Source organism: Leucoraja erinacea, chromosome 6 (genome assembly GCF_028641065.1).
Source record: "Leucoraja erinacea ecotype New England chromosome 6, Leri_hhj_1, whole genome shotgun sequence".
NCBI lineage: Eukaryota > Metazoa > Chordata > Chondrichthyes > Rajiformes > Rajidae > Leucoraja > Leucoraja erinaceus.
Window position 1 is genome coordinate 44,017,342 of NC_073382.1, and position 15,677 is coordinate 44,033,018.

A 15,677-nucleotide genomic window follows, 5' to 3' on the forward strand; every position below is an offset into this window, starting at 1 on the left:
GCCTCAGAGGTTTGTTAGAGAACATTAGTGAACAAACAGCATCATGAAGCCCAAGGAACATACCAGACAGGTCAGGGATAAAGTTGTGGAGAAGTTTAAAGCAGGGTTAGGTTATAAAAAAATATCTCAAGCTTTGAACATCTCACGGAGCACTGTTCAATCCATCATCCGAAAATGGAAAGATTATGGCACAACTGCAAACCTACCAAGACATGGCCGTCCACCTAAACTGACAGGCCGGGCAAGGAGAGCATTGATCAGAGAAGCAGCCAAGAGGCCCATGGTAACTCTGGAGGAGCTGCAGAGATCCACAGCTGAGGTGGGAGAATCTGTCCACAGGGCAACTATTAATCGTGCACTCCACAAATCGGGCCTTTATCGAAGAGTGGCAAGAAGAAAGGCATTGTTGAAAAAAAGCCATAAGAAGTCCCGTTTGCAGTTTGCCACAAGCCATGTGGGGGACACAGCAAACATGTGGAGGAAGGTGCTCTGGTCAGATGAGACCAAAATTGAAGTTTTTGGCCTAAATGCAAAACGCTATGTGTGGCGGAAAACTAACACTGCACATCGCTCTGAACACACCATCCCCACTGTGAAACATGGTGGTGGCAGCATCATGCTGTGGGGGTGCTTTTCTTCAGCAGGGACAGGGAAGCTGGTCAGAGTTGATGGGAAGATGGATGGAGCCAAATACAGGGCAATCTTGGAAGAAAACCCGTTCGAGTCTGCAAAAGACTTGAGACTGGGGCGGAGGTTCACCTTCCAGCAGGACAACGACCCTAAACATACAGCCAGAGCTACAATGGAATGGTTTAGATCAAAGCATATTCATGTGTCCCAGTCAAAGTCCAGACCTAAATCCAATTGAGAATCTCTGGCAAGACTTGAAAATTACTGTTCACAGATGCTCTCCATCCAATCTGACTGAGCTTGAGCTATTTTGCAAAGAAGAATGGGCAAAAATTTCAGTCTCTAGATGTGCAAAGCTGATAGAGACATAGCCCAAAAGACTTGCAGCTGTAATTGCAGCGAAAGGTGGTTCTACAAAGTATTGACTCAGGAGGGCTGAATACTTTTGCATGCCACACTTTTCAGTTTTTTATTTGTAAAAAAAATTGAAAACCATGTATAATTTTCCTTCCACTTCACAATTATGCACCACTTTGTGTTGGTCTATCACATAAAATCCCAATAAAATACATTTACGTTTGTGATTGTAACGTGACAAAATGTGGAAAAGTTCAAGGGGTATGAATACTTTCACAAGCCACTGTACATGGATAGGAAAGGTCTAGAGGGATATGGGCAAACACGGGCAGGTTAGGTGGGGATATTTTGGTTGGCATGGACAAGACTATGAACGAAATTACAACCTCTCTTCATCATCCATTTACTCTCATTTTATAGTTTCATAGAGTCATGCTGTACAGAACCAGGCCCTTTGGCCCAACTTGCCCATGCTTACCAGGATGCTTCATGAATACTGGTCCCACCTCCTGTGTTTGGCCGATATCAACATGTGACTGTGCAAATGTCTTTCAAAAAGTTATTATAGCAGCTGCTTCAGCTATCTCCTCTGGCAGCTCGTTCTATATACCCACCACCCTGTTATTGATTCTTGCTTTGCAACTTTTCTAATTGAAATCTATTTGTTTAAATGTGACCTGATTGCACAGTATGGATTTGCACAGTTGAAAGCAGCAGCTCTGGGAAGGCAGCCTGCACTTCCACTGTGGTCCACAGGGAGGAGCTGCAACTACACTGAGGCTACATTTGTTTTCTGGATTAAATTGGCCAGGAAACAGCTCTGCTAAATATACAGAATGAGCTCATGTTTCTGTGCCTGCGAAAGCTTCCATCTTCTGTTGCAAGGCTCGGCTAATGTTATTGTCTCAGTGCAGACCTATACTTGTCAAATCCTAAGACACAATGAGAGACAAAAGGCACCATCCCCTCTACGAGAGGTAATGCTGTTTTATAATTGATTTGATCACAGCATTCTCCCCTCTCACCACCTCGTTTAGAGATACAGCAAGGAAACAGGCTCTTCGGCCCACTGAATCCACACCGACCATCGATCACCCGTTTAACTAGTTCTATGTTATCCCATTTTTACACAAACTTCCAACACATTAGGGGAATTTTACAGAGGGCCAATTAACATCATAATAACAATAATAATAATAATAATAATAATAATAATAATATATTTTATTGTCATTGCACATATGTGCAACGAGATTTGGTATGCAGCGTCTATCCGATGTCATAACTTAAAAAATTAATAAAAATTTAGATTTAGATACCCGAGAACATGGTTTGTAAAAAGAACATTACAACAGTAATAGTCAAAACAGTTCAAACAGACTAAAGTGCCGATGTGTCTGTGCGACGTGATCATCCGAGGGAGACAGTCCATGGGGGTGGGGGGCACTCAGCAGGGCCAGTTCAGAGCCGCTATAGCTCTGGGAATTAAGCTGTTCCTGAGTCTGGAGGTACGGGCATAGATCTATTTGTTTAAATGTTTAATTGATTATATTTGGTGTAATGGAAGATGGGAATAAATTGAACGCGTCTCAAAATCTATTCCTTAATTATGGTTTAATAATAGCAAAAAAATTAATACTTAAATTTTGGAAGGGTACATCAATACCAACGCTTAAAATGTGGATTGCAAGTATGTTGGACACCGCTCATCTTGAGGAAATGCGATTCCTCCTAATGGATAAATCAGACCAATTCATAACGAGTTGGTCTCCATTCGTCGTTTTTTTGGAATCATATGGTGCAACACAATTGTAAAAAATAACTGTTTCAGGACTGGACGAGGGTTGGTCAAGACTATAAATAATGATCTCCTTTTCTTTTCACTATTTTCTCTCTCAACTTTCTTCATTTACTCGTTTTCTTTCTTCACACACTATATATTTCACATTTTTCTATCCTTTACTATCTAACCTCTTTTTCTTATTCTCATCTTTTTTCAATGTAACAAAAAAAAAAAAAGAAGTTGTACATAAAATGTATTATGAAAATATATATTAGGCACTTTGGTGCCATATGACTGTGCTTACTTCTAATAAAATAAAATATTAAATGTTTAAATACAAAGACCTACGTCTTTGGGATGTGGGAGGAAATTGGAGCTCCCACAGGAATCCCGCGCGGTCACAGGGAGAACGTGCAGACAACACCGGAGGTCAGGATCGAACCTGGGTCTCTGGCAATGTGTGGCAGCAGCTCTACTTGCTGTGCCACTGTGACCTATGCAGTGCAGAGCGGACAGTTAGCCTGACTGGTTTTTCTGTTGTTCAGTCATGTGTTAGTGGAGAGATGTGTCACATACAGCTACTGTACATTTTAAACAAGGCTGACAAGGAACCACTGTACTCATGAGGGGAATACGTCTTGGAGACATAAGCAACAGTAGATATTGATTTACCAGAAAAGACACAATGTGCTGGAGTAGCTCAGCAGGTCAGTCAGCATTTCTGGAGAACATGAATAGGTGATATTTCGGGTTGGGACCATTCTTCAGATTGATCAGTATCTTTTATTATGAACCAGCATCTGCAGTTCCTTTTGTCAACAGTTAAAAGACATTTGGACAGGTTAACGTATAAGAAGCGTTTGAAGACTCTGGGCCTGTAATTGGAGAAATTTCTTTATTCAGAGGGTGGTGAATCTGTAGAATTAATTGCTACAGACGTCTATGGAGGTGAAGACATTGGGTATTTTTAAGGCAGAGATCAATAGTTCCTTGATTAGGATGGGCATTAAAAGTTATGGGGAGAAGGCAGGAGAGTAGGGTTGTCAGGGAAAGATAAATCAGCCATGATGGAATGGCGACCCGATGGGCTGAATGGCCTAATTATGTTCCCCTGTCTTGTGGTCATATAGGTACATGGATAGAAGTGGTTTTGTGGGATATGGGCCAAAAGCAGGTAAATGGGACCAGAGCTAATTCAGAGACCTGGATGAATGATTCATCCAAGGCAGTTGGGACTTTATATTCAGTTTACCAAATAATCTGGAAAAATAACTACTTTTCTGAGTTCAAAACCCAAAGTGATGGAGGAACTCAGCCGGTCAGTCAGGATCTAGGGAGGGAATAGAAAGATAATGTTTTGGGTCGGACCCTTCTTCAGATTTGGACCCAACGCAAAATGTCCCCTCCCCTGACGTTGACTGACCTGTTGAGTTCTTCCATCACTGTGTTTTTATCCTTAAAATTCCAGTGCCTGCAGTCCCTTGTGTCTTAATCCTCTATGTTTTCATCTCAGACTTTAGACTTTAGAGATATAGAAATATAGAAAATAGATGCAGGAGTAGGCCATTCGACCCTTCTAGCCTGCACCGCCATTCAATATGATCATGGCTGATCATCCAACTCAGTATCCCGTACCTGCCTTCTCTCCATACCCCCTGATCCCTTTAGCCACAAGGGCCACATCTAACTCCCTCTTAAATATAGCCAATGAACTGGCCTCAACTACCTTCTGTGGCAGAGTTACAGAGATTCACCACTCTCTGTGTGAAAAATGTTTTTTCATCTCGGTCCTAAAGGATTTTCCCCTCTATCCTTAAGCTGTGACCCCTTGTCCTGGACTTCCCCAACATCGGGAACAATCTTCCTGCATCTAGCCCGTCCAACCCCTTAAGAATTTTGTAAGTTTCTATAAGATTCCCCCCTCAATCTCCTAAATTCTAGCAAGTACAAGAAGAGTCTATCCAGTCTTTCCTCATATGAAAGTCCTAACATCCCAAGAATCAGTATGGTGAACTTTCTCTGCACTCCCTCTATGGCAATAATGTCCTTCCTCAGATTTGGAGACCAAAACTGTACGCAATACTCTAGTTGTGGTCTCACCAAGACCCTGTACAACTGCAGTAGAACCTCCCTTCTCCTATACTCAAATCCTTGTGTTATAATGTGGGAACAGATCCTTTGACCTACCAAGTCTGTGCCAATTAGCGATCACTCGTACACTAGTTCTATCCTGCACACTAGGGACAATTTGCAGAATCCAATTAATGTAAAAACCTGCATGTCTTTGGGATGTGGGAGGAAACTGGATTACCTGAAGAAGGCCCAAGTGGTCACAGGGAGAACATACACATTCTGTACAGACAGCACCCGCAGTCAGGATCGAACCTAGGTCTCGGCCGCTGTAAGACAGCAAGTCTATCCCTGCATCATTGTGCCACTACACGTCAGAATTAGAATGTTTGAAGACAATGGAATGAAATTTGGAGACAGATCCCTGAGCAGATGTGACTGTGTAACATATTTAGTGTAACTGACCTGAGGTTTTGTTGTGTTGTAGGCGATTTTTAATATCACCAGTACTTCAAAACAATGCCATTTTTCTCTGTCCCTTTAATGTAGGTCAGTTTGTGCCCTATCAAAGCAGCATGTGAATTATCCCGGTACTAGCTGAGTCCTGACATTGTCTATGAAAAAGTGAAGGGTAATCACATTATTTCCTGGGTGTCATCTGCATTAGCTTTAAGGTGAGAGGGGCAAAGTTTAAAGGAAATGTGCGAGACAGGTTCATTACACAGAGGGTGGTGAGTGTCAGGAACATGCTGCCAGGGGTGGTGGTGGACTTCAGAGGCTTTCAGATAGGCACGTGGATATGCAGGGAATGGAGGGATATGGATCACGTGCAGGCAGATGAGATTAGTTTATCTTTGCATCGTATTAAGTGTAGATGTTGTGGGCTGAAAGGTATGTTCCTGTGCTGCACTGTAATGATCTATTAGCAAAGTTATACAGCTATGGAATCCTTTGCCTAATGGAACAAACATAAAAGATCCACAAAGTGCTGGAATAACTCTGGAGAACAAGGATAGGTGATGTTTCGGGTCGGATCCTTCTTCAACCCAAAACATTTCTACAGGGGTACGGTGGAGTCTGTACTCACGTACTGCATAAATACGTGGTACTGCGCCTGCAACTGCTCGGACAGGAAGGCTCTGCAGAGGGTAGTGAGGGGAGCAGAGAGGATCATTGGCATCTCCCTACCCTCGGTACAAGAACTGTTCCAGAGCAGCTGTCTGAAAAAAGTTCAGAGAATTGCTAAGGACAAACTGCACCCCCTCCACATACATCTGGATCTCCTGCCATCAGGCAAGAGATATCGAAGCATCAAAGCCCGGACTACAAGACTGCTAAACAGCTTCCTACCACAGGCTGTGAGGCTGCTAAACAGTCACTCTGTACTCACAGTCACTTGATTCTGCGGCTGGCACGGACACTTTAATAACTGGCACTGGCCACTCAAATCAGCTGCCCCGGACATTTTTATGATTGGTTTATTGTATTTTAACGTTGTGTTTTACCTGCTTTTAACTATTTATTTATACTGTTCCATCAGGAACTGGATTGTTTTTAGTGTTATTATGTGTGAAACGTTTTAAATTTCATGTGCGATGCTCCGCTATTCCCTGGGAAACGTCTTTTCATTTTGCATTGTACAACTGTTGCTTGCAAGATGACAATAAAGATTGATTGATTGATTGATTGATTGCCTCTCCATGTCCTCCAGAGATGCTGCCTGACTGTTGACTTATTCCAGCACTTTGTGTTTTGTTTTGTCAACTAGCATCTGCAGTTCCCATCTCCAAGCATAAAAAAGACCTGACCCTTGTGGACTATAAACAAGCCATGTAATAATAGAGACTTGTATTTATCAGCTCCAGACATCGGAAAAATGTTCCTAGCCAAAGAAGCAGTTTTGTAGACAGCATTGTGATATAGGAAAGGTGACAGCAATGTGCCAACATTTTCACCCAGAGAGTGGTGGGTATGTGGAACATGCTGCCAGAGGAGATAGTTGAGATGGTAACAATAACAACATTATTTAAGAGGCATTTGCACAGGTACGTGGTTAGGAAAGGTTTAGAGGGATATGGGCTAATCTCAGGCAAATGGGACTAGCTTAGATGGATCATCTTGGTTGACATTGACGATTTGGGCCAAAGAGCCTGTTTCCTTGCCGTATGACTATAATTGTGTTATAAAAAGAACAAATGCAGAAACACTCAATTATTTGTCACATATGCAACTGCACAGTGATATTCATTTTGCAGTTATTACACATGTGAGTGCCGCCATTTTTGGCACCATTATTCAAAGTCCAAAGTCCAGTTGGCCCGCACACTCGATGTACTGGAGCAGTTCCCACGAACCGATATCCCTCTCCTCTCCTCACCCGGCTATCTTTGTGTCCTGGGACGGCACCAACCTGCAGCCTACCTAAAGGCTCTGGAGGCATTATCCCGGTCCGTGCTCCTTGCGTCCGACATCTCCAGCTCCCTCCTGGTTATGCCGTCCAATGAGACTTGGGGCAGTATGTTCTGCTTTTATTTCGAATTTCCTAAATTTATGTTTTCCATTTGCTTTATTTCAAATCAACCTTCCCATTGGAAAGGTGTCTATAAAGTCTGAGCATTATGTAGGAATGTTACAAAATGTTGAGATTTAAAAATCAAGCCTGTAATTTGCCCATCAGATAACACATAAAAATAACTTTAATTTGGTACCTAATTCACTTTCATATCTTCAGTATTAAAAAAGTTATGGTCATTTTCATACTCGGAAATTAGCATCTTGTTTCCTATTGCTTTTCCATTGACTTAAAACAAAAGCTTTGATCGAGGACAGTCAATTGACATAAAAGCCCATAACTTTCTTAAAAATTAAGAGAACTGAATGAAACTTTCAGTTATTATAGATTGAAGCATTCTGAAACAAATATGGAACATGTTACTTGAATGACCTGAAATTAAAGCATATAATTAGTTAGTTACCTTATTATAGCTAATTACAAAATTGACCGTTGTGACGGAAATATTAATAAACACAGAGACTGCCTTGAAAATTCAAAAATGTGATATTCTCAAGATCAGAACTTTAATATTATTGTATTATATGCTGTAAGTCCGTAACAGACAGGTAAAGAAAGTACAATTTCTAGCAAAAGACCAAGTCTTTATGGAGAAGATCAGTTACTAGCTGGTACATTGGCATACCATAATCAGTAGCATCATCATACTCCTCAGATTGTAACCAATAAGCAACTCTGTACACCTTGTTTTTCCTCTACTTTTCAATTTTGGCATTGTAAACTACATGTTTTTGCTCTTCAAACCACGCATGACATGCCTTTCTGCCCACTACTTTCCCATTAAGAATGTTCTGTAGATTATCACATTTGGAATAGTCCAAATTTGGATAATCTCTGCGAATGCTGTATAATCAGTCTCTTTTGCTGGGCAATTGGATTGACAATTTTGCATTTCTTCTTCGGAGACATCTGTTTAAAATGTAAAGAAAAAAAACACTGAACAGCATTAACAGAAACAAGTTATTATTTGCAGTTTTAGGGGGAAAAAAGATAGAAATGATAAAGTTAAACGCTAAAAAATTGTAATTACCCAACAAATAATCCATATTCATCAGTTTCATCAAATCAATCAAATTCATCTAATCAATTAAATTCATCTCAATTCAATTACTAGATCTAAACATCTATCCATTTCTTAAGAAAAGGCAACACATTTTAAATAGCCTAAATATACAAATGACACATAACAAACTGATCCCATTCACCCAAGAATTCACAATATAACATGATTTTTAAATCTCACTTTGTCATGAATTTATATGCCAAATGGAAGGAATTTAATGTTTCATTCACTTAAATTAATCCAGAAACATCCACTCTCAATATAATCAAAATCATTATTTTTTGCACAATACATCTGACTAAAACTATACTGTGGATATTTAGTATGAAAATATTGATCATAGATAGACAACACAAAATATAGATGATTTAGATGTTCTTATGACAAGATTGTGCAAAAAAATAATCAATTTGATTTTCTTGAGAGTGGATGCTTCTGGATTGTGATTGATTGGAATGTGGCCACTGCCATGATTTAAGCCCCGATATCGGCAGGCAAGACACGGCCAATTCGTATGGTGGTCTAAATAACATTTTTCGCATCATAAGATTAAAATGAAGCCACACCAAAAAGCAAGATAATCTGTTAAATAAATGACATACCTTTTGTTTTGTCCTGCAATTGCGATCCGTGATGTTGAAGGCATTGTAGGCGGTAGAAGTCACGTTTATTTTCAATCCAGCGATGTAATCGTCCAGCAAATTAAAAAAAAAACGGGAACGGAAGCGCGAACGATTTTTCTTCATCAGCCAGCAGCCCGAGGAAATCTCTCTCCGACAACCAATACAAACGTGCATTTTAACCCCGCCCCCCGAACCTCTGGAATCACACTCACAGGCAGCAGGCAGATCTGGAGCACTACTGATGGTAGGTTTTGTAACAATGTTACATTATGGCTGTAGGAGATTTGCCTTCTGCTTCTTTTGAGAAGATGGCCAATGCTCAACCCTTGTATTATAACCATATAACCATATAATATAACCATATAACAATTACAGCACGGAAACAGGCCATCTCGACCCTTCTAGTCCGTGCCGAACACATAATCTCCCCTAGTCCCATATACCTGCGCTCAGACCATAACCCTCCATTCCCTTCCCATCCATAATAACTATCCAATTTATTTTTAAATGATAAAAACGAACCTGCCTCCACCACCTTCACTGGAAGCTCATTCCACACCGCTACCCCTCTCTGAGTAAAGAAGTTCCCCCTCATGTTACCCCTAAACTTCAGTCCCTTAATTCTCATGTCATGTCCCCTTGTTTGAATCTTCCCTACTCTCAGTGGGAAAAGCTTTTCCACGTCAACTCTGTCTATCCCTCTCATCATTTAAAAAAACTCTATCAAGTCCCCCGTTAACCTTCTGCGCTCCAAAGAATAAAGCCCTAACTTGTTCAACCTTTCTCTGTAACTTAGTTGCTCAAACCCAGGCAACATTCTAGTAAATCTCCTTTGTACTCTCTAGTATTCACTTCTCTTGAATAGCCTAATGAAAGGCCAAGGTAGGGAAATTATGTTTCCAGTGGTGGAAGGTAGACAAAAGGCTGGAGAAACTCTGTGGATGAGGCAGCATCTATGAAGCGAAGGAATGGGTGACGTTTCGGGTCGAGACCCTTCTACAGACTGATGTGGGGGTGGGAGGGGGTGGGCGTGAAGAAGGAAGAGTCTAGGATCAGAGGGCACAGCCTCAGAATAAAAGGACATACCTATAGAACGGAGATGAGGAGGAATTTCTTCAGCTTGAGGGTGGTGAAACTAGAATTAATTGCCACAGACTGCAGTGGGGGCCGCGATTGGGTATTTATAATGCAGAGAATGATAGATTCTTGAATTATAATGAGGTCAAAGGTTATGGGGAGAAGGCAGAAGAATTTGGTTGAGAGGGAAAGGTAGATCAGTCATGATTGAATGGCGAAGCAGACTACTAGGGCCAATTAGCCTGATTCTGCTCCTATGTATTATGGTCTATTATCTTATGAGAAGCACCAATTACAATAGTCAATGAGCTATACAGCACAGGAACAGGCAATTCGTCCTACCTTTTCCATGTCGGCCAAGTTGACATTTTGGGCTCATCCTATTTACCTGCATGTGGCCTACAGTATTCTAAACCCTTCCTGTCTATGTATCTGTTCTTTTATCTTTTAAAAAACATGCATACTTAACTATGATTGCTCCGCACATTAAAAAAAAAGGAAAACAGGGACTCATGGAAAATATTGATCCAGTGTTTTATATGAATTCTTTGGAATACATTTTTCATTTGAAGATAAATGAATGAATGACTAACAACAGCATTGCCTCATGTCTGTTTGGAAATGTCAAATACTAGAGGGCATAGCTTTAAGGTGAGGGGGGCAAAGTTTAAAGGAGGGCATGGAATATGCTGCCGGGGTGGTGGTGGAAGCAGATACAATAGTGGCGTTTAAGAGACTTTTGAATAGGGACATGATTCTTCCCTGGAGCGCAGGAGACTGAGAGACAATCTTATAGAGCTTTGTAAAATCATAAAGGGAATAGATAGGGTGAATGCACAGTCTTTCTCCCAGGGTAGTGAAATCAAGAACCAGAGGTTTAAGGTGAGAGGTATATGCAGGGAATGGAGGGATGTGATCGAGGGAAGGAACAATTGTGGATCCGGCGGGGGTGGACCGTCGTCAGTGAGGGGGATAAACAATGGAGGACCCAGTGTGTTGGGAGGGGAAGAACAATGGACAATGGAGGACCCAGCGTGGAGGGTCCGTCGCGAGGGAGGGGGAGGGGGAAGAAAAAAAGGGAGACCTGGTGTGGATACTCCGGCGTGGTAACTTTGTAAACGCCCTTGAAGGGTGACTATTTGCATACCTTGGGTAGGCAAGCAAAGAATTTCACTGTGACTTGTCTGTCACATGTGACAATAAAGTATTCATTCATTCACATGCAGGCAGAGGGGATTAGTTTAACTTGGTCTCGTGCTCAGCACTGACATATTGGGCCAAAAGGCCTGTTCCGTGTCTAGCATACGTTATTCTGATGTATTCCTGAAATACATAAAATGGTAAACCTTTTCTGAAATTTAGTTCCTCCAGCCTTTTGTTTTTTTTCTCAAGGTTCCAGCATTTGCGTTTTCTTGTGACTTCTCTGGAGTTTGTTTGTTCTTCATCCTAAAAGCAAAAAAAAAAAAAAATTTGATTTCCATGCCAGAATGATGAATGGTCGGCAAGTTATAGTCCAATATATGACATTTTTGAAGCTGGCCTATTGGTGTGTCAGGAATATTTCAAAGCAACATTAGACTTTTGAACCCACACAAACGCAGCTGTTGGCAATGCTCCTTGAGATGACAAATGAAGGATTAGCTATTTCTTTGTACTCTATCCCATGAGATCGTGCAGGCAGTTTCTGGCCATTGGCATTTTCTTCTGAGCATTTGGCAGAGATTAGAGAACATCTTCCTTTTAACTTTTAACAGTAGTCTTTTTTTTTGTCTCATTTCTGTGCCACCATCTGCAAATTATGAAACAATATCCCTTTTTGTGTTGGGACTTCTGAAGAAATAAGGAAAATATTAATGTTCCCACTGTCAGAAGACTCTCAGTGAGGATTTTCCTCTAATGCAGTAAATACGTATGTTAAGGTTTCTGAAATAATTCCTTACAGAATTATCGTCTATAAATGTCATGTTGCTAATTAATTTTGAAAAATAATAAAATGTTAGAAACATAATGCAAGTCAGCTATTTTCACTCAAATGTTACCTATTAGGAATGTTGCCATTAAACTGGAATGAGTGCAGAGGAGGTTCACAAGGATATTGCTAGGATCTCGAGGGCCTGAACTGTAGGGAAAGGTTGTGCAGGCCAGGGCTTTATTCCTTGGAGAGCAGGAGGCTGAGGGATGATCTTATAGAGGTGTGTAAAATTATGAAGGGAAAAGGTAGGCTGAATGCACAGTCTTTCCCCCAGGGAAATCAAGACCCAAAGGGCATAGGTTTGAGGTGATAGGTAAAAGATGTAATAAGAGCATGAAGGCTACCTTAATTCATTGGAAGTACGTTAGTGTTTTTTTTTAATATTGATATGTTGGGAATGGAGAGATATGGATCATGTGCAGATGGGAGATTTGTTTAACCTGGCATCGTTCAGCATGGACATTGTGGGCCAAAAGGCCTATTCCTGATCTGTACTGTTCTAGGTTCTATGTTCTAGGGTTGCGGGCATTTGGAGCGAGCTGCCAGTGGAGGTAATTGAGGCAGGTACAATAACAACATTTAAAATACTTTTAGAAAGGTACATGGATAGGAAAGATATTGAAGGATTTTGGACAAACGAGCGCAAATTGAACTAGCTGGTGCATGTTGGTTGTTATGGACATGTTTGGCAGAAGGGTCTATTTTTCTATGCTGCATGGCTATTCAGGCAGGTTGAAGTCCAATGACTAACTTTTGGGCCATCTGGTTTACCTCCCTCAGATTTTGAATCTATAAAGAGTCCTTATTTACGTTTTAACTTGTTTACAGATTAGTGGTAAGGTGGGGCAGTATTTTGTTGCCAATGTGCCTCTGAAATGATATAGTAACATGGTGTGATTATTAAGCTACGAGATTTGCTGCCAGAATCCTGGACCATTGATCTAGATGCATAAGTTCCACCTATGGAGAATTTTCAAACTGAGCAATTAAATAAAACTGAAATTCTCAATAACTGTCTAGTTTAGTTTTAGTTTAGTTTATTGTTGTCACATGTACCATGGTACAGTGAAAAGCTTTTTTGTCGTCTGCTATCCAGTCAGCGACAAGACCATACATGCTTGCAGTCAATCTGTCCACAATATACAGATGCAGGATAAGGGAATAACAGTACAAGATAAAGCCCCGTAAAGTCCGATAAAAGATTCTCACAGCAAAACCCACTTGGTTCATGAATGTCCTTCAGGAAAAGAGCTATGTTACCCTTACCTAGGACAACTACATGAATAGGAAAGTTTCAGAAGAATATGGGTCAAATACAGGTATATGGGGCTAGTTTAGATGGGGCATCCTGGACGAGTTGGCCTGAAGGGCCTGTTTCTGTGACACATAACTCTATGACTAGGCTGACTTACATGTGACTCCAGGGACCTCAGTGTAGTTGCTTTGAACTGCTTCAGCTCAGGGTCTATTAGCAATGGACATTAAATGCTGGCATCAATGCTGGCATTTCCGGTATAGGCATTCCATGAAAATTTCCACACATCATGAACAAATAAACAAAAAGCAAGATTTTAAAACAAGCATGTCTGCGAGTATTGTATAAAAAACATAACAGAAAATACTCAATTCAAGCAGTTGTTCATGACTGCTGAAATATGATGGCCATTCATTAATCAGAACTGCTCCAGAAAGAAATGTAGGTAGGTAAGCTTTAAAATTACATTTACATCAAATATAACATTTTATCAAAGGCTTTCCCAAAGACATTAAACCCAGACTAGTGTAGGTTCAATGTCTGGGAAAGCACAGGACAAGGCCCTTCAGCCCACAATGTCTGTGCTGAACATGATGCCAAGATAAATTAATCTCCTTTGCCCATACGTGATCCATGTCCCTCCATTCCCTGCACACCCATATGTCTGTGTAAGGTCTATTAAATTACACTATCATATCTGCCTCCACTACCACACATGGCAGCTCATTGGTAAATCTGATCTTTGGATAGCACACAAAATAAATCTTTCCACTTTGTCTTTTCCACACAATAATAAACCTAAACCTATTGTATTGTACCAGTAATCCACCACTCTCTGTGCGCAAAACTTGCAAATAAAATGAGGTTTGTGGTATGTACTAATCTGATCTTTACGCTATGATTGGTAAATAAAAAACTTCCTGGTCATCTTGGGGTTTTTTCAGTGTGTTTAAACAAAAAAGGCCAAGATTTAATGCTCTTGACTTTTCCCATAACCTTTCCATATGCAATCACAAATCACAAGATGTTCTATATTTGGATCATGTGAAAGCTGGCAATAGTGTCAGCTTTGACCTGAAGCATGTAACTTTTCATCTGTATTGCATTCCAGAATTCAGTGGAAGCATTGCTAATGGCTACAACACTCAGCATCCGCCTCCGCAATGAATATGTAAGTGAATTTTGGCACAACTAACTTTTATTCCAGATGGTATTTTCCATGTGGGCCGTTGAGAAGCTTTAATATGAAGTAAATGGCTGTGCTGCTGGGCAAAAATGATCATGTAACACATTTGGGGTATTGTTAACAGTTTTGGGCCCCACGTCTGAGGAAGAATGTGCTGGCGTTTGAGAGGGTCACAAGGAGGTTTACAAGAATGATCCCAGAAATGATTGGATTAACATATGATGTGCATTTGAGGGCACTGGGCCTGTACTCGCTAGAGTTTAGAAGGATGAGGGGGAACCTCATTGAAGCTTACCAAATAGTGAATGGCCTGGATAGATGGATATGGAGAGGCTCTTTCCACTAGTGGGAGAGTCTAGAAATAGAGCTCATAGACGTACAATAAAAGGATGCATCTTTAGAAAGGAGATTAAGAATTTTTTTATTCAGAGGTAGGTAAATCTGTGGAATTCATTACCACAAACGGCTGTGGAGGCCAAGTCAATGGACATTTTTAAGGTGGAGACTGACAGATTCTTGGTTAGTACGGGTGTCACGGATGATGGGGAGAAGGCAGGAGAATATGGTTGGGAGGGAAAGGTAGATCAGCCATGATTGAATTGCAGAGTAGACTTGATGGGCCTAATGGCCTAATTCTGCTCTGAGAATTTATGAACTATCTGGAATACATTTGGCCATTCTTTTGCCGAATATGAAAGCCAGGAAATTCTCATTTTGGGTCTCTTGATTCAAATTGCATTGACAGCTGTGTATTCTCTATCCCAACTCTGCAAGTTGAAATTTTGCTTTGAACACATTTTTGTTGTGTGTCGCTGCTCCAGCTGGAAAACTATTTTTGGTTGTTTAGACTGAATTATGGTTCTCTTATTTACTTCTGTGTTTGTGAAACAGATAGCAAACCCTTGGCCCTTCTTTTGAGCAATGCAGAACATTAATCTCCAGAGCAATGGAATGGAAGTTCAAATATCATCCTTAATTGTTGTTTGAATTCATCTGCTTTTGCACAGCTTGTTTTATGAAGGCTATGGGCCAATTGCAGGCAAATGGGGCTAGTCCAGCATGCCAACTTGGTCTACATGGATAGCAGTC

General features: G+C 40.8%; 1 protein-coding gene across 2 annotated transcripts in view; it reads left to right on the forward strand.

The window, feature by feature from the left end:
* LOC129698026 (stAR-related lipid transfer protein 13-like) overlaps positions 1 to 15,677 on the forward strand; it is a 314,800-nt gene that overhangs the window by 79,195 nt on the left and 219,928 nt on the right. Inside the window, exon 3 of one of the 2 annotated variants that reach the window (XM_055636844.1) lies at positions 14,514 to 14,573. The exons of the other annotated variant lie outside the window; for it this stretch is intronic. Within the exon in view, the coding sequence (XP_055492819.1) occupies positions 14,514 to 14,573 (60 nt within the window). The remainder of the gene's footprint in view (positions 1 to 14,513; positions 14,574 to 15,677) is intronic. 2 annotated transcript variants of the gene reach the window in all.